General features: G+C 43.4%; 1 protein-coding gene across 1 annotated transcript; it reads right to left on the bottom strand.

Moving 5' to 3' along the window:
- Nucleotides 1-5290: 5290 nt before the first annotated feature.
- Nucleotides 5291-8477, bottom strand: LOC123157501 (disease resistance protein Pik-2). The gene is made up of 2 exons (XM_044575795.1): nucleotides 7512-8477; nucleotides 5291-7241 (listed from the first exon to the last, which is right to left on the bottom strand). The coding sequence occupies exons 1-2, from the start codon at nucleotides 8312-8314 to the stop codon at nucleotides 5630-5632; spliced, it is 2415 nt and encodes an 804-aa protein (XP_044431730.1). The 5' UTR covers nucleotides 8315-8477; the 3' UTR covers nucleotides 5291-5629.
- Nucleotides 8478-24977: the final 16500 nt, after the last annotated feature.

Here is a 24977-nt window from a genome sequence, read left to right as displayed (position 1 = left end):
AATTGTATATAAAAATTTCATCTCGTACGGCTCAAGCAGAAACACATAAATTTTCTAAGGAATATTAGAAAAAAGGTTCAAAACTTGATCGGCCACTGAATTGGGTCGATTTGCCTTGAAGATATCAAATAAGAAAAATTCGGAATGATGATGATGCCAAAAAATCTTAAGTTGGCACGTCTTTCTTTCTTCCTTTCCTTTATGTTGGTCCTTAGAGGTTTTTTGACTTTTCTTTCCCTATTTTGGATTTGTTTTTTATGTGTAATATATAAATTATCTTAAATTTTTCTTAAAATACGGTGAACATTTTCTTAATATACAATAAAAAAATTCAAAACTAGAGGATACCTCTCGCGGTGATACGGGAATTGGTTGATGAAAATTAGAATAGATAACATGATAATCGAAATTTAAAAAACATATTAATTTTTATATTTAATTATGATAGTTGTAAAAATATTTATTAATATTGATATAACTAGAATATAATTGAACGGAAATTTTTTTAATGTTGTGGTGAGTCTTTTTCTATGCATCATTGCATGTTGAGGTGGGCCTTATCCCATTCATAATTTTATCGTAAGGTGGCATGATTGCATATTGACATAAATAAGTTAGTGACGACGGATCTCTTAGTTATATTTGATAAAAAGGAGAAAATGAAAATGAAAGGAAAATCAGAGGGAAAAAAGGAAACAGTAAAAGGCAGAAGAAAAAGTGAAGCCTACGTGTGTCGGCGGAAGCCCGTAGCGGCAAATCCATTGCCTGAGGACAGAAGCCCCCAATTGGGCAAGTTGCCCACATTTGTGTCCATGGGCCGAGCCCAAGAGTGGTGCGGCTGTTTTCATTAGTATTTTCATCTTTTTATGCTGCTTCCTCTTGAGTTTTCTAGGGAGAACCTGTTTTTCCTGGTTCAATGTTTTATATTTAATTTATTTTCCTGTGATTTTTGGGTTTTAAAAAAAACATAAAGATGCTTTTAAATACAGAAACATATTTTAGGTTACATGTGTATGAACACTTTCATAGAAGGCCCGAGCACCATCTAAAATTACAATAACTTTTTCAAAAAATATGGACACTTATTTTAATTACATGAACATTTTAAAAGAAGTGATAAAACCTTTTGTATTACACGAACTATGGTTTTCAAATGCATGAATAAGTTACATGAGTATTTTAATTTGGAAAGACATTTTATGGCAACACTCCTTTTTTTAGGGAAGAGATTGTATGGAAACAGCTACTGAAAATCAAAGACGGCGATAGAGCAGCTGTTTGGGAAAAAGAAAAATAATCGGAAACTCCTACGGTCCTAGTATTTGAAATGTTACCTACGAAATTTCCTATGTAAGGGATAGTCCATTGACAATTAGACATACATCACAACCACAAACAGAATGCATGTTTTCTTAATACTAGTGTAAATCCCCATACTTTGTTGTAAATTAGTAGGTTTTATTAGATACTTAAGTGAGTTTATTTTTAAACATTTACATCAAAATTTCGTTTTAAGTATAGAGTTGAAAAGTTTCAATGTTGTTGAATGTTGTTGAAGTGCATAAACAAATTGAAATGTTAAATGCTGGTACATTTAATTCTAGCACAGCTAAGGTAAATTTAATTGTCAGACCTTTTTGGGATTTACAAACTGAGTGACATGTTCATGTAATAATTGTTTTGCTTCATTTTATTATTTCTAATAGTATGTCTTTCCACAAAGAGACATCGTTTACCAAGGGGTGTGCCTTTCCACAAACAGTAATATTTAGATATATTATAACTGAGCATCTTTCCAGCCCTCTCAGGCTATTAGCATTTTCAACCTTTGGATCACCACTTTGGGACGTTTTCGGCCGTTAGATTTACTGTTAGTCTCGCCTTGAATCGTTGTGTTTGCTAGGACGGAGCGTTTTCATGCTGGGCCGCTACTCCGGTGACTATTTTGGACGCCTGGTGCTCCGCTGACTATTTTTGACGCCTGCTGTGAATTTGGGCCTAATGGGAGAAAATGTGTGGAACATGTTATTTTAGCATATTTTAGTTTCCCCGCAGTTTTGTTTTTAGTTTTGTTTAGCTTTTGCCTTCATATATCGATGACAAATCACATCATTCTATCGTCAAAATAGACGGGCGCGGCAACACGCGCCGACAATGATCTAGTTTTCACTAAGGGGCGCGCCTTTCCTTGAAGAGACATCTTTTCATCAAGAGATGTTTCTGTTAACCAAAATACATGACCGTTTGTAGGCCACAACTTTCAAGATCTAATGGACTTGATTGGTACTCGATATAATCCAATGAATATTATGTTTAGGTGATGTGGCTTAACGTGGATGCTGCATTAGGAGCTAGTTTTAGAAAATGACGGTGCTTGTGGAAGCACGAGATGGGGAGGCGCGCCTATGGAGCCGATTGATTTCATTGTTGCACATAAGAGATGACCAAGTTGGTGTAGAGCACATGAGCTCCGATGTGTTGAAAAATCCTTCACTGAGTCGGACAACGTGGCGGTGCCGTTGAGCCAAGACTTCTTGTGTCCTTGCCGCAGCGGCTCTCTCAAAGCCATTCGTGAGGATGCAGCCACTTTTCTTGGATAAAATATTAGAGTTGTTAACCTGTTGTTTCCTTTTTGGGTCAAACCCCCAATACGGTTGTTTTGGGAGAAGCTCAAGAGACCAAAAAACATTGTTACCAGCTCGTGGCGAAAATGTATAAAGTGCTATGAACAAAGAAAGTTCCTTTTTTCATCAAGGGTGTTTATGGCTCTACCAATGAAGAAATCATGACAATTCTTGGCATGCCAAGTGGGTCCCTCTAAGATAAATATCTGAGCCTCCCCAATGATGTGGGGTAATCAAAGAATGGATGTTTTGGGTATGATCTGGAAGTGTGCGCAAGAATGGACAGAAAAGACTTTGTCTGCGGGAGGAAGGGGGTCCTTATATAATTCATGCTATTCCTACTTTCTCGATGGCTTCTTTCGGGCTCCCTTGGGGCACTCTGATCAGGGAGCGCCTATTCGGCGCCTTCAGCGCCGCTGAAGGCATCTGCATCCAACAAGGTGGCTCCCTGAGAATCGAACTTAGGCCCAGACGCACGTCTTCGAGGTTGGCGAACCGATACACCTAATGGCTGCTAGTGATTCATTTTAGCGTGTGTTGATTTAAGAACCAACGTAGCAGCGCTACTTATTGTATAGCCCCTCGCTTAGATTTTGACTTATTTGGAAACATTAATAAAAAACATGAATGTATGGAAAAATGTGATTTGTTTTGGAAAGTTGACGAACATGCATAAAAAAGTTGGCCAATGTAAAAAAGGTTCATATATTCCAAAAAGTTCACGAATTCAAAAAATAAAAGTTCATGAAATGGAAAAAAAGTGCACTAAATTTGAAAAAACAGTTTACAACAATGAAAAATGACCATGAGTTTGAAAAAATTCACGGATTTGAAAAAGTTCATCGAATTTGAAAAAGAGTTAACTAAATTTGAAAACGTTCATTGGATTCCAAAAAAGTTCATCGGATTTGAAATATAGTTCATCGAATTTCGAAAAAGTTCGTCAACTTTTCAAAAAGTTCATTGGATTTGAAAAATAGTTCATCAAATTTGAAAATAAGTTCATCAATTTTTTATAAAAAATATCAGATTTGAAAAAGTTCATCGAATTTGAATATTTTTTTGCCAATTTAAGAAAAAAGGTTCACAAATTTTAAAAAAGCGCGCATTGAAAAAAACAAAAAGAATTAACAGAAAAGGATAAGAAAAAAGTAAAAGAAAAATGTAAAAACGAATGGAACTAAAGAAGAAGTGAAAAAGAGTAAGAACAGTTCAACAATTGTAGCGTAGCCTGGTGGTTTGTACGAAGAGTTGTTTGTTAGTTTGTGGGTTCGAGTCCCTGTTGCAGCATATTTTTTGCGATAGTAAAATACTAGATGGGCCGGCCTAGCGCGGGGCGCCTGCAGCGCCCGTTTGCAGAATGCACATTAACGGGCGCCTGCAGCGCCAAATAGGAAACGCCCTCTGATCATATTAATGGGATGTTTCTTAAACTCCTGTGGGATTACAATCTAAAGCCGGTAGGAGCAAAAACTATACATCCTCCATCTAGGGTGTCTGACAATGTAAAAATTTGTTTGCGTAACTTGTAAAAGATGTCATGTTGGCTGGTCGGCCGCAGGGTTTTGAGCTAAATATAAATGGGCTGATGTGCTGGATAGGCGAGACTGAAAATTGGTGACCCTGTTTTGTGTTCTGTCGCACGGCTGCGTGCCCATAGAAGCTGGAAACCTTTTTTTTAACAGTAGTAGGGTCCTGAAGGACCCAGACTTTTTCATTAGACAGACGTGAGACTACATTTTACACCTGGACCCGTGAAAGAAAGAAAATTACAAACCAGTCCTGACATATTATAATAAAGACCCGAGATCACAAAGCAAGATTACAATTCCGTCCTTGAGGAGGGCTTCAGCACCGAGTCGAGCCCATCGTCACTGGGCATGATGAGTTGGCCTCGGCTCCACCACCGGCGGCTAGCTCAATGAGACCAAACTGCCTCCCATTTGGCATGTCAACAGGGAGGAATAAATGGAGGCGGCGTAAGAGTACGCCGACACTCCAATTGGTCGCCCTTCGACCAGAATATGCAGGCTGGGAACCTAGGCATTACATGACATATGTGAATGTGCAAGTGCGTGGGCTTACTAGATGGATAAATATAAAATAAAGCTCATATGTGAAAATATAAAATAAATAATTTTATAGAAAACAATTGGAGGATAAATTATACAAGAATATAAATAAGGGATACAAATGAAGTAATAATTTATTTTCTTATTTTTTTGCGAGAAAACTTCCAATCTATTCGTCTTCAATCACGGCAGTACAACGAACACCAGAAATAATAAAAATAATAATTTCTTATTATGTATATAAAGAATGGTACTCTATTTTAAAATTAAGTTCAATATAAAAAGGTAAAAAAAACATTTTGGTGAACTGATAGAAATTAGCAATTTGTTCTGTATACAAACCCCATGTTAAATCCTTCTTTGTGAATCCATGTTAAATGTAAATGGCTAAATTCTGAATATATATGATATAGGTCAGATATCCATAACGTGGATGCAAAAAAATCATTTATATACAAAGCTATTCACGTGAAATCCATGTAGAATCCATAAATACTTGAATTTGGAAATACTGATTAATGGATACAGAACACAGTCATTTACAAAACAAAGGTATCCACATGAACTCCATATAGGGCCACTCTGCGAGTTTAGTTTGGACTGAAACTGAAAGCAAAATCAAGTTTCTAAAAGATACACCCTTTAGCAATTACTGTAAAACACAATGCATTGTTCACGGCTTAACGTCCATGGGCATAGAAGCAAGTAACAATGTCAGAAAACATCATACATTTAATTTGAGGAATGAAATACCAAGTTCTAGGGGCATCAATTATTCAAACCAATTAACTAAACAAATCATAATAACGCTGTTGAAGGAAGTGTGTTGAAATAAATCATCAAATGCCCCCTGACCGTCTCCATCAGAAGGTATATTACATCTGGACACCGCTCATGCTTACTCGGAATCAGATGGGCACAATGCTCCAAACTCTATTTGCCGATCTTCTTATCAACACTCATGATGATCACTTGACAATTAGGGTGGACCTTCTCAGTAGTCTTCTTGACTGCAGCCATTGCTGCCGCAGCACCCACATCATGCTGCGAAAATTCGATGATCATATGCTTCAGGCCTGACAGGTGCTCAACGCCAGACACACCACTCGACTCCTTTGAAAGGCCTTCTTCAAACTTTAGCTCAAGCACTTCAACCTTCGATAAAGCGTCGGTCACAAAGGTCACAGATGGCAAGCTGCACCTTATCGAAAGCTTCTTAAGACTCTGAAATCCATCACTCGGAAATGCGACTTGTTTCTTGTCCTCAGACGCCCGAGGAACATTACAAAATAATTCCAGTTCCCGCAAGCTTGCCATATTACTGAGCTCTTGAATGATATCCGCATCAGCACTCTTCCCGATATTGCTGCATGAAAGTGTCAGCAGTGACTTCATCTTGGTTATCCCACTCGGCAACTTGGCGTTCCCGGCGAGCAAATGCATTAACTTTTCCAGCCTGAGAATGCTCGGAGGTAGCTCTTTCACCTTTGTGGATCTCACGTCCAGTGTCTCCAGGCATCTTAGCTCTCCGATCTGTGCAGGGAGGTTGCTGACATCTGTTCCCTTGAGGTTCAAGTACCTCAGAAGCAGCAATTTGTAGAGACCATCAAGGCACAGTGGACCTTGACAGCCTTCAAGGTCAAGAACCCGCAGTACACTGAGTTCATTCAGACGAGGCGTGCGACCGGTGTGAGAAAATACGGTGATCGAGCGAGCACGAGATACTTTTGCCCCATCGATTTGTGCAGCGGCCTGATCATGCTTACCACTATTCAGCAAAGATAGCCGTCGGACAGTGCCATTGACAGGTGGGACATCTTGCTGCTGAGCATGTACCAGAGCAACAAAGTTGTCTTCCATGGACTTGCAAATGATGAAATCGTGTATTACTGGATGAAGAACGTAGCTCCTATGGGTGCCATCATGATTCAGCTGTGATGGTTGGATTAAGTTTCTGCCAATGAGCTCGCTGATGTAGTTTCTCGCTGTTTCCTCCATGCTTGTGCCACGCTGTTCATTGATGAACCCTTCAGCAACCCAACGCCTCGCAAGACGCTCTATTTCGATCTCATGGTTCTCGGGAAATATGCTTAGGTGTAAGAGACACGCCTTGAGATTGGCAGGAAGATCACTGTAGCTGAGTTTGATGATCTGTTTCAACCCTTGTAGCTCTGAATTTGTGCGCCATTCCAGTCCTGACCGCTCAAATTCATCTGTTGTGCGCACCTTGCTGGCTAATAAGCCACCCACGCTCACTATAGCAAGTGGCAAACCACCACACTTTTTCATGATCTGAGCTGAAACATCCTTCAAATGGGCAGGGCACCCACCCACACTCCCAAAAGCTCTTTGGGAAAACAAGGTTTCAGCATCGGCTTCATCAAGAAGACAAGTCTTGTAAACATGGACACCTGCAGCTGTTTTTGCAACAGCCTCAATTCTTGTTGTAGTGATTATCCGACTCCCGAGATTGTTCTCTGGAAAACAGTGTTTGATTATCTCCCAAGTCTGAACACTCCATAAATCATCAATCATAACAAGATACCTATTTGATGACATGAGGGAAATGAGTCAGAGAGTAAATATGTACATGTATCTCAACCAAGAGGAAGCAGGACTAAGTTTTATCGAAGATGTGTATAGCAAGCACCACAGAATGATAAATTTTCAGTATAATAAAAGTGCACTGGAGAAACGATTTCATGAGTATAATAACGCACTGAACTACCTACGGTTTTGTCAGTAAATAGAGAAGTGGATTGATTCAAATAACTGTTTTGGCTAAAAATCTTGTCAGTAACAATTAACAGAGTACCTCTTATCTTGCAGATGCTGCCTCAGCCTCCCAATCAATTGATTCACATCGCCAGCATCACCTCGTCCTCTGCCGTCCACTTGGGACAGCATATCGCCGAGCACCTTGCCGACGTCTGAGCTCCGGCCGACCGAAACCGACGCGCGGCACTTGAACCCGGCGTTGACCAACCTATACACCTCCCTGGCAAGCGTCGTCTTCCCGGAGCCAGCCATCCCGACGATGGAAACGACCTTGAGGCCGTCCGGGTCCTGTCCGGTCACCATCTCCGCCACCTCGTCCCGCGGCCCGTCCATGCCGACGAGGCCGGCGCTGTCGGCGTAGAGCGCGAAGATGCGGGGGTCGACGGCGGGCGCGTGACGAGACGGTATCTGCGGGCCGAGGCTGTAGCGCTTCCGCAGCTCGCTCACCTCGACGACGCGCGCCCGGAGCTCCTTGAGCTCGGTCGCGATGACGTGGCGGTCGGGGATGGTGGTGAGCCGGCGGATCCAGCGGGAGAAGCGGTGGGAGGTGGCGTCGTGGGTGCCGCCGGCGTCGACGCGGTGGGCGAAGAGGTCGACCCAGTCCTCGATGTCGAAGGCGAGGTCGCGGACCTGGGCGATCCAGCCGGTGGTCTGGACGTCGGGCTCCTCGAGGGCCTCGCAGCGCACGACGGCGGCGTTCATGGTTCTCAGCTCGGCCTGGAAGAAGGCGACGTCCCCGCGGGCGCCGGAGAGCAGGTCGTACTCCTGCTGCAGCAGCTCGCCCAGCTTGCCCGGCAGCGCCTCCACCATGCCCGACAGCGCGCCCACCGCGATCTCCATCCCGCCGGCTGAGTACAGAGCAGCCTCCTCTGGATCTGGATCTCTGGGTGGGTGTCGCCGGCGGCGAGGATGGGCGTGGACCTGAGACTGAGAGGCTACCAAGTCTTCGTCGCCTGTCTGCGGTTGGTGGTGGCGCGAATAACTTTTTGGCTGTAATTATTCACACTCCACAGCGGCATCGACGGAATAGAAAATCAATATAAAATGACTTCATTTCGTCAACAACGAGCAAAAGCACTCCAGATTGTTGGGCCGGTCCTATACTTGTCTAACCTTTTTTTATTGTTATCTTTTTAAAATAAGTGTCTCAAAAAAATGTTGACCCCGTTGGCTGGATAGCTGGGGTAGCTGTCAGCCCACCCAAGTTCAAGCCCCGACTTTGACTTGCGGTGCTCGCGGAGTTTCTCCTAAAAAAATGCCAACAAAGATTAGCCCTTGGTTGGTCTCATTTTTTTAAAATAAGTGTCTCAAAAAAATCTTTTTAAAAGAAAAATAAACATGTGTTCTAAGTAAAGGAAAACAAATCATCTCCAAATAAAAAATTGAAAATGTTTTGAACGAACATAGAGAAAATGTTAGGAATTTTCTTATGTACTATATATCGATAATACTACATTTGTATGTGACATAAATTCCATTGTGTAATATGAATAGCTTTCCCTCATATTAGTTCTTTTTTTACAGTATAAAAGTGTCCCGAAGGACCCGGAATGCATTAGATATTACTAGAAATAATATAACCACATTTTACACATGGAAACAACAAAAAAGGGAAAAATATGGACAAGTCCCTACATTTTCGGAGAGCAACCCAGATCACAAAACTAAATTGGAATTCGAATATAATCAACGACTCTAGCACATAACCAGTCCAGATGTCATTGGGGACAAACCCAATTGGGGTGAAAGGATCGCTACGGCACGGCTGTCGGCGAGTAATAACAGGAGGTCGAAGACGTGGATGCCTTACTAGGGACGAACTGCTTCCCATCAGGCTTGTCACCCGGGAGGATTAACCAGAGTTGATAACTCCATGCGGTTGCCACTCGACCAGAGAATGTAGCAGTCACGTGTCAGAGGTCAGCCATGGACTATCAAAACGAGATCTCCCCGAGGGAAGGAGCATTGTGGCAGGCGTGGTAGCCAGCGAGATTATTCATCAGAACGTTGGCGTCACTACTAGGAAAAGGCATGCTAGTGGCGCACCAGTTTTGCCTTCTAATGGCGCACTACTGGTGCGCCACTAGCATCACACCATTAGAATTTTTTTCTAATGGCGCACCACATGGGCGCCATTAGAATCTGGTATTCTAATGACGCACCACGTAGTGCGTCATTAGTATTGCCCACAGTGCGCCACTATTATCTACTATACTTACAGCGCACCACATGGTAGTGCGCCATTAGTAACAATTTTTTTAATTTTTTTGTTTTTCTTAATCTCAGGTCACTATTTCACATATGAGATATTCAACACATATATATACAACAAGCATCCATATAACAATCATATCCAACACACAAGTTTCATCATATATACATACATAGCCAACACATAGTTCCGTCGTTACATATTACAAAAGTTTCACATTGTTCATCCAACACCGTTATCCATCAATTCACAAAAGTTTCACATTGATACAAAATAAAAACACAAATGGAAAAGAAGCACTCCATCCACGCAAGCTTCCGTCAATTAAATCAAATCTGCAAAATGATAAACAAGAAGTTAGAAGAAGAAAAAGAAGAAGACTAGAAGAATACTAGAAGAAGAAGAACACTAGAAGAAGAATAAGAAGAGTTTTGGAAAAGAAGAAGAATAAGAAGAAGACTATAAGCTTATTATGTAAACTTGATCATTTTGTGCTAACATAAGTTATTTTGGAGCTAACCTATAGGAAACTAAGCATATAAGCTCTAAGTTAGTATATTAGAGCCAACTTAGGTAAAATGAAGCTAACCTATGTCATTTTGGAAAAGAAGAAGAATAAGAAAAAGACTATAAGCTTATTATGTAAACTTGATCATTTTGTGCTAACATAAGTTATTTTGGAGCTAACCTATAGGAAACTAAGCATATAAGCTCTTAGTTAGTATATTAGAGCCAACTTAGGTAAAATGAAGCTAACCTATGTCATTTTGGAAAAGAAGAAGAATAAGAAAAAGACTATAAGCTTATTATGTAAACTTGATCATTTTGTGCTAACATAAGTTATTTTGGAGCTAACCTATAGGAAACTAAGCATATAAGCTCTAAGTTAGTATATTAGAGCCAACTTAGGTAAAAATGAAGCTAACCTATAGGAAACTAAGCATATTAGAGATAACATAGGTAACTAAGTATATATATATATCATTTTGGATAGCTAACCTATAGGAGATCTGACATACCTGACAAAGTTCAGTTCTCATGCATTGTTCTTCTCCTTCTTCTCCTTCCTCTCCCTGATGCGCCTAGAGCGGCGAGGCGGTGGAGGCAGTGGAGGCAGTGGGATGTAGTCTTCTACCACAATTGGCGTGGTCATGTCGCCCAGCTGTGGGATCGCCGGCGCCACCACCGGTGCGTGGTCATTGTCAGGCACCACCACCATCGCGAGGCCACCTTCAGGCACGACCATCGCTAGGTCATCCTCAGCCACCTCCATCTCTTGCCCATGGTCAGCCACCACCATCTCTTGCCCTTGGTCAGCCACCACCAGCGCTAGGTCATCCTCAGCCTGATGCCCATCGTCATCCTGCAGCTCCTCATCCTCACTCTGCTCCTCTTCTCCCGCACTCCAGTCCGGATCATCCTTCTTGTTGTCTATGCTGCTGCCAGAATCGCTGCTGCTTTCGCTACAGCCAGAATCGCTGCTGCTTTCGCTACAGCCATAGTCGCTGCTGCTTTGGCTGTAGCCAGTGTCGCTGCTGCTGCTCCCATTACCTGTCCAAAATGCAACAATGACCGTTAACAATCGATGTGAGACAAAGCCAAATGTAGAGGAATAAGAAGAGGCAGAACGTACCGGCATCATCATCGGCAGCGTAGCGCATGCGACACATAGTCTTGTTGAACACCTTCACGATGAGCATGTTGGCGTCGTCGTCGTACCTGAAGAGAAGGAAGTACCCCAGCTGCAGGTCGTAGGCACGGTAGAACTTCTCCCACCCACGAGACAAGTACATGTGGCCCTTCTTGATCACCAACTGCACATCCCACTGCCTGCGAAACCCGCTGCCGGCCTGTCGCAGCTTCACATTATTTGGCGGATCTTCACCCATCAGCATGTTCATAAAACTGTCAGGCAGCCTCTGCAGTTTGGGACAATGAGTGATGTAGCAAACAACAGATATCATAATGAGATGGGTGAAGGGGAGATCTCTCGTTTTATATACCTGCGTCATGGATGATACTGAAGCCTCAAGTATGATAGTGAAGAACTCGGAAGCATCCAACTCGTACTGCGGTGTCGCAGATCGGCGGTGGCTGCTTCCCGCCATCTCTGATAAGCAGCAGAAGAGACCAATTAGTACCCTTACAACAGATCATAAAACATGCATGATAACAGGCATTAGTCGCAAGTACCCCATATGTCCTATTTTTAGCAAAGTAATGCTAAAATTCACGGAAAATTTCAGCATTACCTTTGCTGAAAATAGGACATATGGAGTACCCGAATTTGCCGGAACGGAAGTTAATCGACATTCCGGCAAACTCAAGGGCCTCTCGGGGTACCTACAACATCATCACAAGTACAGCAGCAGCAGCAGTGAATACAGGCATAACAGCAGCAAAACTATATATTTTTATGCAGTAAACAAACGAACACTAAGAGTAGAATGTTCTTGCAACAAACATTATTGTGTGACATCGAAAGGCATCACTCTGCTTAAAGGGAAGGATGACTTAAGTGGCAGATGTATATGATTGCACCACTTGATCTGCACTTCTCTATATTATATGATGTACTGAAGAACTTGAGCAAAAAAAGATAAATAGGAACATATTTCTCACCTTGAAGGTGTTGCTGCTGCTGCACTGTCTGAACTTCACTTCCTTTACCTCCTCGGAAACCTGAAATATGCAGATGTTAGAAAGGTTAATGAACCAACAGATGCCCTAATGGAAGTAATAACAACATGACAGCAAACAACCAACAAATTATCTTGCCCTCTACCTGCAAAATTAAGAACAGTTCAGTCAGTTTCAGAGGAAATGTGCATCTTGGAATAAGATAACAGCTGATTTTGTCATGATCCTGCTACACCTCTATCATCAAACAGAGTCCATATTAAGAACATGTCAGTTTGAGAGAAAATGTGCATCTTGGAATAAGATAGCAGCACATTTTGTCATGATCCTGCTACACCTCCCCATCAGCATGTTGCTACTACATACATGATACATGATAGGTGTGTGCTCAAGAAAAATGGAGATAAAGACAAGTTGATAGTGCCACTTGGTCTGCCAGATGCTGAACTGAGTGTGACACTCTCTGAAGTTGATTATACTAGTACAGTTAACACTAATTAATGGCGGTGCAGGTCAGACCAGAAGAAGAAGCGCGCAGCTGGCATCTAGTCATCATCCATATCCAACCCAGCAAGCACAAGGATCGGCACGGTCGATCAAACATGTCGCGTGGCTGATTCGCACCCGAAAGGCAATCAGCCGGGCCGGGTTAGTGGGATGATGCACCCGAAAGGCAACCATCCATGCTTTGCCCCTTGTAGCATGTTTTAAGATAAGAAAAGAAAGCAGTATACCCTCTAAAGAGCTAGTATTGGGCAGCAGTATGTAGCTAGTGTTGAGCTGGTTGTGAAACTGAAACTTGATTTGTGAAACTGAAACTACTATAATTTCTACTTAATTTCACTTAATGTCATATGGTTCACCAGCAAAAACACCAGCAAAAACTAGTAGTACTACTATACACAGAATCTAATTAATTTCACTTAATGTTTGTCTGGTTGCTCTCAAGAAGCCTATGGTTCTTCTCCATATTTTCAGTCACATATGGTGATTTCGTCGTGTCTTAGGCGAACCACGGGCAATATATACAGGCATATATAGGCACACCGCATACGGTTCAACCACTCGATGGTCTTAGACATGAATGTATTATTACCTATCATCTTGGGTGTTTTCTTCTATCTTGTTAAAATAAATCTCCTACCAGATAATAGTTTCAAGTATTTGGCTTCTTTGCTCTGTCGAAGGCAGAGTATAAATACCACACTTTCATCCACAGTAGCCCATGTATCTAACCGATGTTCTTGTCATACTCCTTCCTACAAAGATGGATTGCAAAATACGTTGCCTTCCGGGATCAATCAAGTCAAATGCCTCGTTTACAGAGGACACACACTGAAATACATTGGGCCTCCAAGTGACTTTGGCTCAAATAAATATGTTTGAAAAACAGAGTGACACCGCACAAAGAGAACTAGAGTATATCTTCACCATATAAGAAAATAGCATCATCATCTTAGCTTCACAACAAACAAGTAGTACAAATAGAAAGACTGAATGAAAATGCATCATCATCTTACCTGGCTATTTACTGCTCCTGCTGCGCTACAGGGGCGGAGGAAGGGGCGCCACCGGTGGAGAGGGCGAGGCCGAGGACGGCGTGGGGCTTGAGGGCCTGCGGCCTGGTGAGGCCGACGAGGTGGTCGTCCCCGACGCCGGCGGAGCTAGGGTTCGGGGAGACGGCGGGCGGCGCTGAGGGGACGGGGCGGTTGAGAGGGGGTAGGGGGGAGGTCGCGGGAGAAGAGAGGAGGAGGCGGGCGGGGGCGCAGCTTCGGGGCTGGAGGGGCCTGTACCGGAGGCGGGGCAGCGGAGGGTTCGGCCGGCTGGGCGCGCCCGCGGCGGCGGGCCGGCAGCGGTGGCGGCGGCTAGGAACCCTAGCTGTCGCGCTCGGGAGGGAGGGGGGGCGCAGGCGGGGCCGCGGGGGGAGGGGGACGACGAGGGCGCGAGCGCGGGCGGAGGGGGGACGGTGAGGGAGGTGGTCGGCGGCGGAGGATGGTCGGGTGCACGTACGGCCGGGGACGACGGGTGAGGCAGGGGAGGGATTAGAGTGTGGATTGGGGATTGGGGATTTTAGTGTGGGGGAGGCTTAGCAATGGCGCACCACCCAGGGGTGCGCCATAAGTACATCCATAGCAATGACGCACCACCGGAGGGTGCGCCATAAGTAATTTAATCTAGCCCGACATATATACAACCTAACCCTATCTACAACAGAACCTGCCCACTAGCCCGACTGGTCAGTACGCATCACACACATCAGGAGGTCCTGGGTTCGATTCTCAGACTCCCCAATATTTTTTTATGCATTTTAAATCTTGTTTGATATTTATTTGTGTTTAAATATGTTCAAACTTGTTTAAATCATAATAGTAATATTTTTTTATAAAAACAATAATAATTATTTAGAAAATATGTTCAAATTTGTTAATTGAAAATATCATCGGCGGGGGCGGTGGAGCGGGGCGAAGGTGCGGGGGGTGCCCGTTGGCGGCGGTGGAGCGGAGGAGGGTGCGGGGGGCCGGGTGCTTGTCGGCGGCGGTGGAGCGGGGAGGGTTGCGGTGGGTCGTCGGCGGCGGTGGAGCTAGCGGGGGAGGGTGCGGGTGGGATCGAGATCGAGATCAAAAAGAACCCGCCCACTAGCCCGACTTGTCAGTACGCAGCACACACATCAGGAGGTCCTGGGGGTTCGATTCCCAGGCTCCCCAATATTTTTTTATTCATTTTAAATCCTGTTTGATATTTATTTGTGTTTAAATATGTTCAAACTTGTTTAAATCATAACAGTAATAAAAACAACAATAATTATTTAGAAAATATGTTCAAATTTGTTAATTAAAAATATCATCGGCGGCGGCGATGGAGCGGGGGGAAGGTGCGGGGGGTGCCCGTTGGCGGCGGTGGAGCGGGGGAGGGTGCGGGGGGCCGAGTGCTCGTCGGCAGCGGTGGAGCGGGGGAGGGTTGCGGTGGGTCGTCGGCGGTGGTGGAGCTAGCGGGGGAGGGTGCGGGGGGTGCCCGTTGGCGGCGGTGGAGCGGGGGAGGGTGCGGGGGGGGGGGGGGGTGCTCGTCAGCGGCGGTGGAGTAGGGGAGGGTTGCGGTGGGTCGTCGGCGGCGGTCGAGCTAGCGAGGGAGGGTGCGGGGGGTGCCCGTTGGCGGCGGTGGAGCGGGGGGGCCGGGTGCTCGTCGGCAGCGGTGGAGCGGGGGAGGGTTGCGGTGGGTCGGCGGCGGCGGTGGAGCTAGCGGGGGAGGGTGCGGGTGGGATCGAGATCGAGATAAAAAAGTGTCCATGAAAATATACACGGTGCACCATTAGCAGTTTTGCAAAAAAGTAAAAAAAAAATTATATACTAATGGTGCACTTTTTAGAAGGTGCGCCATTACTTGGTAGAAGTAGTAATGGCGCACTTTGGCACCATGCGCCATTAGAGTGTATGGAAAAATGGAAAAAAAATTCAATACTAGTGGCGCACCGTGTGCCTGGTGCGCCACTAGTGTCTTCCACACTAATGGCGCACCTCCAACCGGTGCGCCATTAGTATATAGTAGTGGCGCACTACTTACCTGATGCACCATTAGTATCAATCCTATCTATAGCCCTTTTCCTAGTAGTGCGTAGACGAAGGAAATATGCCCTAGAGGCAATAATAAAGTTGTTATTTTATATTTTCTTATTTCATGATAAATGTTTATTATTCGTGCTAGAATTATATTAACCGGAAACTTGATACATGTGTGGATACATAGACAAAACACCGTGTCCCTAGTAAGTCTCTACTAGACTAGCTCATTAATCAAAAATGGTTAAGTTTCCTAACCATAGACATGAATTGTCATTTGATGAACGGGATCACATCATTAGGAGAATGATGTGATGGACAAAAACCATCCGTTAGCTTAGCATAATGATCGTTCAGTTTTATTGCTATTGCTTTCTTCATGTCAAATACATATTCCTTCGACTATGAGATTATGCAACTCCGGGATACCGGAGAAATGCCTTGTGTGCTATCAAACGTCACACCGTAATGGGATGATTATAAAGATGCTCTACAAGTATCTTCGAAGGTGTTTGTTCGGTTGGCATAGATCGAGATTAGGATTTGTCACTCCGAGTATCAAAGAGGTATCTCTGGGCCCTCTCAGTAATACACATCATAAGAAGTCTTGCAAGCAAAGTGACTAATGAGCTAGTTGCAGGATGATGTATTACGGGACGAGTAAAGAGACTTGCCGGTAACGAGATTGGACTAGGTATGAAGATACCGACGATCGAATCTCGGGCAATTAACATACCGATAACAAAGGGAATAACGTATGTTGTCATAACGGTTCGACCGATAAAGATCTTCCTAGAATATGTGGGAGCCAACATGAGCATCCAGGTTCCGCTATTTGGTTATTGACCAGAGAGGTGTCTCGGTCATGTCTACATAGTTCTCGAACTCATAGGGTCTGCACGCTTAACGTTCGTTGACGATATAGTATTATATGAGTTATGCATGTTGGTGACCGAATGTTGTTCGGGGCCCCGGATAAGATCACAGACATGATGCGAAGCTCCGGAATGGTCTGGATGTAAAGATTGATATATGGGATAATAGTGTTTGGTCTCCAGAAGGGTTCTGGAATTCACCGGAAGGGGTTCTGGATGTTCCTGAAATGTTTGGGTACGGAAACACTTTATTTGGGCCAAAGGGGAAATCCCATGAGGTTTTTGGAAAGCGCAAAAGGGAGTTTTGCGGAGTCCATGGGCCAGACGCCAGGGTCCCTGGCGTCTGGATCCAGACACCGGGAACCCTGCCCTCTGGTCCTGGAGTCCAGGGACTCTTGCCTTTCGGGTAAAACCGACTTTGGGGAGGCTTTTACTCCAAGTTTCTACCCAAGGCTCAACATATAAATAGAGGGGCAGGGCTAGCACCCAAGACACATCAAGAATCACCAAGCAGTGTGCCGGCAACCCCGTCCCCTCTAGTTTATCCTCCGTCGTAGTCCCCGTTGTGCTTGGTGAAGCCCTGCGGAGATTGTTCTTCATCAACAGCATCACCACACTGTCGTGCTGCCGGAACTCATCTACTACTTCGCCCGTCTTGCTGGATCAAGAAGGCGAGGACGTCATCGAGCTGAACATGTGCTGAACGCGGAGGTGCCGTACACTCAGTACTTGATCAGGACGGATCGTGAAGGTGTACGACTACATCAACCGCGTTGATAAACGGTTCCGCTTAGCGATCTTCAAGGGTATAAAGATGCTCTTCCCCTCTCGTAGCTATGCATCTTCATGGATAGATCTTGCATGTGCGTAGAAATTTTTTGTTTTCCATGCAACGTTCCACAACAGTAAAATCCCTCCACAACATCTGGCTCCATCTATTGGAGCCTCATGAGCGAAGGAATACCACCACCAAGCATCCATTGCATCTCACCTTCACCAGTAGCACACGTCTGTCAATAACGCCAATCCCGACTAAGGGGACAACAAACCAAATCCTACTACCACAAGGCCATCTCAAGCTCTTCATCTGAGCCTTCTATAGCCGGTGACATCAATGGACAATAAGGGAGTCGGGCCTTGAACAACGGCTCTCAATGAGGCGAATATAGCAACCGAGAGAGGGGGGGAGGAGGAATCTAGGAAATTATTGTGTTAACCTTCACATGAGTCTGTAACACCCGTTTTCTGTTATGAATATGAAGAAGATGTGATGCATTATTGTAAGTGATCTCTTAGCATCATTCAAGGATTTAATGAATACGAAGATTTGTTTTAAAAGAAACTCCAAATCCATATGCACCTTCATTAGGTACCGATGTTTATGTGTAGATCGCACGGGGTATGGAGATGAACAATGGTGCTTGAAAGTAAATTAGTTTATTTTACTAAGCACTAAACACCTTGCACCTCTTCAAATGGATTAAGTTGCCCGATTTGAAAGAGGGACAATGCTTTTTTTCTATGAAATTGTGAATTAAATCATCATTATTCCATTGATCTACCTATGGATTCTACAAAAACTTAAATGGTGTTATCTAAAATACAACTCCTATAATACTACGCATTGATAATGCAATATCATCGAGAATGTGGTGAAAATTCATTGTCATAGACTTGTCTAAAGTTTCTAAAATAGTAAATGCATGCATGCATGCAGTTTCAATTTCAAATAGTGAACTTGGTATGGGTTCCGGAATAAGATAGAAAACTGAAAAATTATTAATCTACCTCATTTTTTCTAACCATACAGAAGAAGTAGAGCCAGATGTGTTATAGTAATAAAGAGAAGAAGCAGTGCAACTCAAAATAACGATCAAAAAGTTTGGATACTGACACACTAAAACTAGCGACCCCAATACTCCCTCCATTCCTAAATATAAGTCTTTGTAGAGATTTCACTATGAACCACATATGAATTATATAGATGCATTTTACAGTGTAGATTCACTCATTTTGCTTCGTATGTCAATCCCCATAAATTTTTGTCGTTTCGATTTTCAAACTTTTCAATTCCCTCCAAATTTAAACAGTTAGCACATCAAACAAATATGCAAATAGTTTTTAACAAGTTGCACGAACAAAAGCTTTTAACCATCAACATGTATAGATCACATGTTGTGGTAATGATAGTAAAGGAAGAGAATGACTTGGCAAGAGCAATCAGAACAACGAAACAACACCTCACTCCATGCTAATTCATACAGAAGTACAATTTGCTCTATGCTACACTGTATGCAGTGTGCTTCCGTGTTACCTGTTTGAGAGCAACAGTAAGAACAATCAAGTGTAAGGTGTTTTCTGATCAAGTTTCATGTGAGATTTATGTGCCACTATAGTATAAAGATATGTAGATGACAATAAGGGACTGCAAATAAGCACTGCAAAACAAGTCATGGAGCTCAAGAGTCCTCAGGTGGGCCTCGGCGAGGTGTTAGGCTTGTTCTAGGTTCATGTTGTTTCTTAAGGTCTGCTTTGTAACATGGTCTTCCCACCATATTATAACGTTCAGTCATGTTGTATCTTATGTGTTGCTTTATATATAAAGCGGGACGAGAGCATGTTTTGAGAGAAGACCTACCAGAACAAAAGTATTAGTACAATTTTAGAACTTAAATAGACATTGATTCATGAAACTATGAACTTATTAACTCTGTTGGACAAGGTCACAATTGCTTAGAAATTAGTTCACACATGTAAGCACTATAGAGTGTAGGTTTCTACACCGACACTTCTCATTTCTTGTGCATTGAAACAAAGAATAAGGTGCCTCGGTGATAGTATGTTCATATACTAGAAAATGGAGTAAATTAGAAAAAACCATCACAATTGCGGGCGAGTTCTAAAAAAAAGCACGGATTGACTAACAATTTGCTAAATACCACCTTTTTACAAGCAGCGTCTAGCTCATGGTAAGTCCTTGGGTTGTTAGTACATAGAGATACATAGACTTGAAAAGGAAGAGATATCAAGAATGATCAAGTTGACCACAAATCCACCAGCACTGAATCATCATATGAACAAGGAAGGTACTAAGAAATACACATTTGCGTGTCTGCATGACAACACCCATGCACACCACCTGGAGAGAGCTGCCGCTCTGGCATCCAATGAAGCAAACTTACCCACCTCCACCGGGAGACAAGCTGCAGATGCGCCGCACCTCCGGGATCTAAAAGCACCGGCGACCACCCAAGCAAAGCACGGACGACTAGGGCCGGCCCGTAGGTCAGGCAAAGAGGGCGACAGCCCTGGGCCCCAAAGGAGAAGGGCCCCAAATATTAAGCATGATAACCACTGTACTATTATCTCTTAAATTCAAAATATTATTGCATGTGTAAAATAGAATCCTCAATTTGCAGGAGAAATTTTACATCACATCAAATTAACAACCAATCTGGTAGATGACAGTGGATATGATAGGCGAACTTAGTTATCCTGCTAGTCTCTCTCTCATAGACGTCCTATAGGATGTACTGAAATCTATATAAACTAATTTCTATGTTTAACCCGTACATAATTTTCTATTTAGAAATTGGCAAGAGCTATTATATACATCAGATGCAACCAAAAGTCTAGGTGAGCATACCAAAAAACTAATTGTATCTAAGCATAACTGAATAGGTGATATGTTTACGTTCATCGGTGATCAGTGATGTTTCAGTATCATACATATGTTGAACTTATTTTCGAATCTAACTTGTGGCACATTTGCAAACGATACAATTTATACTCTACAAGGTTCTACAAATATGCACAGCTAATAATGCACTAGAAAACATTTTTAAAATATTAGCTAGATATTATTCCTTAGAAAACCTCTAACATGATAATTAATGAACCTAAACTATAGATGAACATATGCACAAGTCATACAAATATGTATTTGTGCACTATATAATTTGAGGAATTGTCACTAAAATAGTTAAAAGATAATTTATGTTAAATCAATTAATTTAAACTTAGCATAAATAAAGTGGTTGGTGATATACATTACAATAAATAATAAAGAATATTGCTTAACTATACCAACTAAATTATGGTTGACTATACAAAGTAAATAATATAATGTATACTCCTTAATACTGAAGTATGATAATTAAATAATAAAAATAAATAAGCATAAAAGTTTGTTATAAAGAGTATTTATTTAATTTTGCCCTGGATCCCAAATTTCCTTGGACCGCCCCTGTGTACGACACAACACTGCCAGAGCCGCGTGTACCGGGGACCAGCTCATGCAACAAATCCAACTCGTACTGCTCAGCCCTTGCACCAGATCCAAGCACATATGCCCAAGCCCGTGAACCATCGGCTCCTGTGAAGCAACAACGCCGCTGAGCCAAACCCACCCCATCCGTGGCACCCAAGCACGGCAGGAGAACAAATTGAAATTAGATATATACAATGAAAACAGTTAATTTCCATACTGAAAAAAAAAATATACCAACTTCAGAAACAGTCAACTTTGGAGTCATCCTATTTGACTAAGAAACAGAGTTAGAGCACAACACCAAGTTCAGGAATAGTCAGCTAAACTCCCGCGCAATTACAAAGCCAGGTGCTCTTCAAGGAATCTAGTAGCAGCCTACATTACTCGATAGGTCATCACATAGAATGGCAAACGTAAACGCGAAGGAGCATTATGCGTCCAATGACTGACTCTTCAATAGAGGTCTTGCTGCCCAGGCAGCCACTCCCTGATCATCTGGGCAACCTCTCTGAATTTGACATCATCACTTTCTGGCCATGGGAGAACGTTGTTGATATGTCTTCGAAGCGCAACCCAAAATCCATGTACCTGAAGCTTACCTGGGGCTGTTGAAATGAAATTATCATCAGTCCAGTGTTAAAAAAATCTGACTAGGAAATTTAGACATTCAATATTTACCATGGCCCAACCACTTCAACTGATCACGAGCTAGCTCTGCTAGTGCTAGGAGAAGGTCATCCCGTCGCAAGATGTTCGGAACAATGACAGGAGCATGAGGTGGTAAAGTGAAATGAACATGGCGCATTTCAGTGGGGTGCCTCATTACATTAGCCTCTTGAACCCTCTTTTCCTTGTGCCACCGGGTGTGCTCTACTATTTCCCTCAAAGAAAAAAAAATCTTTTGTAAACGTGGGATTATCGGAAAGTATGGAAGGATCTTGTGAAGAACCTTTTTCTTCCCATCGACATGTCTCCACCTTGATGTACCACAGTGAGGATAGTGAGTACTGTTGGCATAGTCTCCCCAATATGAAATGCAATCATACTTGCATACATGAATTGTCTCGTATCCAAGACCAAGATCAGAAAGAGCTCTCTTAGCATCAGCGTAAGATTTTGGAACTCCACCTTAGGCAAAGCAGTATTCAACTGCTAACAAAGCATATTGAATGTCTTGTTGGTCATATGCGTATATGTTTTGATATGAAGCACCCTGATAATGAACGCCATCCTTGTCATACTGCCGCATTCCTTGTGAGGGGGTTTCATCGCTTCTTCATTGAGCTTCTTAAAAAATGCCCAATCCACCAGATGCATCTTCTTTCTTTCCGGCTGTTCTGCCCATGTCATCCACTATAGCTCCCACCATATCGAATAAAGATTGTTGGTAAAACTTAGAAAATCATTAGAGTCGTCAGATTCATAACGATCATCATTTGCAGTACAAATGTGTGCATCGATGTACCATGATTCCCCATGATAGATCCACACATCGTATAGGACCTGAGCATACCAGTAACATTTGACAACATCAATAGTTTTGCGGATCCCATTACCACAATTTCTGCATGGGCACAACATATCGTCGGCCCCGTTGTTGTGAGCAAGCGCGAATTCCGTAAACTAATTCACGCCAGCCATGTATAGTGGCGTGATTACCATTCCATGAGTAATCAACCACGATCCATTGCGTGTACAACATGAAAAATAAATAGAACGCACCTGATATTTGCTACTACGATGTTTTTCAGTAAACAGATCTCAACTGAAATCGCCCATGTTTGATGCTACCGTTGACCGTGACTTCACCCTTCAACTGTGGCTTGTGGCCTTGCCGTACCTTCGCGACCATGTTCACCTTGTTGTGCCGGCCTCTCGACTAGCTGTTGGGGTTGTGGTATGACGGAGGGCCCTAAGTCGGCGATCCCAATTCCCTTTGTTAGGAGGGGACTGGACGATCGCAATTCCAAGTTCCTGCTACGATGAAAAGAGATCCCACTAAATGAGTTAGCTGAAAAACAATTACTTGTTATTTTTTTATTTAAATTTACAAAAAAATGACTCACCAACATTAACTGTGACACTGAGACTCGTCCCGAAAATGGACAAGCATAGTGACGGCCAAATACGTCGCCAAAAATCAGCCCGGAACATCGCCAAAGTTGGCTAGGGCCCTGCCCCGGGAGGGAAACACGTCGTGGTGGTGGACTTTCATAGAAAATGGTCTTAGGAGATGGTTCATGTTTCGTCGCCAGTGTTTTGTCACTGAATAGAGCAAATGTTGCAGTGGACAAGGCAGGTAGAGACCACCTAGGGCCAGGCTCACCTCTCTCCTAGTTGCATTGGCCCATGGGATATTTCATATGGGCCACCGGCTCATGGTTGGCAATATTAATCTGATGCTACGCGATAGAAACCTCAAACACTAACAACAAAATGCAACTTTAAGACGGTTATCATTTGCCTGAATAGAAAAGCCGCAGAAACTCTCAATAGTAGTACCTGCAGATCCCGACATTGATCTCAATAGTACACTCCTCCTGCCAGCCAATAAACTAAGTTAACTATAAATCAACGAAACTTCAAAATAATATTGAATAGTAAATATAAGCACACAACCAACTGCTCCAGGTCAAATATATATATGATGAGAAGACTGACTTAAATCAACGCACACATGAGATCGAACTGGTGCGCAGAGGCGCATCTAGGCTTCGCCATGGCAGCAACTCGGGGGAGAAGATGGATGGGCCGGGTTTCTCAAGGCAGGTGCACTAACCGTGCATCAACGACCTTGGTGAGGTGCCGGATCTAGACTCTTTCTCCGGCCTAGGAGAGCGGCGTCCGAGGCTACCCACCGCCCGACCGCATCGTTGTGGTCAACTACACGACTGCGTGACCCTCTCCATGTCGGCCCCTCCTTCCACCAAATAGTATGATCCGAATTTACAAAAAAAACTATGTGGTCAAATATGTTTACTAAGAAAGAATTTTGGGTTCACAAGCTTTTTACACGGGGCATGGATCTTGGGGATTCAACGGTCAACAAATATGAACAAGATACTTTGGTTGCACATTCTTGCATAAAGTTGCATTGCTATTCATCTGATTTGAGGACACTATATGAGATGATGGTCGGGAACTTGGCCTCGAACAAACTGCAATGCTATATATAACAATTGTTCGATTATGTATGCTCATTATCGCAGAAAGCATGGTTTCCTAAAGAAAAATGGACACGACTATGTCTAAAACTTATAAAAGTCGACATGTTGACATCGGCGGCAGAGGGAGAGGCACATGCATACCTTGCAGTGCTCGCAATTGTAAGCATAGTTCTCACCCATCCAGTACCGCAGGTTCCTAGTGCAGTGGGAGCTAGAGGGGCCTGACCTGCAACCAACGGATGCCTGCACCGAGCAAGCATGCCGCCGTAGTATGCAGGCTCAAGCAGACAAGCCGCTCTGTCCAGCGGACGCATAGCCGCGTTAGTGCATCAGCGTTGCAGAGAAAATTACAAGCTGGTCAGGATTATGCTATATGTTTGTGCAAGATGTTACCATATACACTCCACTGTTCTACTGGTGCAAGATGATGGTAGTCTTTGATAGGATGAGCTTCACCCCCTTATTCTGGCATTTCTGCTGTTTAGTCCACGGATATTACCCCATTCCTTTGATACCGATGCATATCTCGTATAGATCTGATGTAAATCTTGCGAGTACCTCAGATGAGTACTCACCGTTGCTTTGCTATTGTTTTCATTCGATCTGGTTGCAGCGATAGCTGGTAGCACCGTGGATACAGGTTACCCCGACGGTGCTTACTATGTGGAGATCAAGGACCAGGAGTAGCTGATGTCTGCTAGAACTACGTCAGTATTTCCCCAAAGAGGAAGGGATGATGCAGTATACGACGGTAGGTATTTCCCATAATGATGAGACCAAGGTTA

This window comes from Triticum aestivum, chromosome 7B (genome assembly GCF_018294505.1).
Source record: "Triticum aestivum cultivar Chinese Spring chromosome 7B, IWGSC CS RefSeq v2.1, whole genome shotgun sequence".
Lineage (NCBI taxonomy): Eukaryota > Viridiplantae > Streptophyta > Magnoliopsida > Poales > Poaceae > Triticum > Triticum aestivum.
This window is presented reverse-complemented; position numbering and strand designations above follow the sequence as displayed.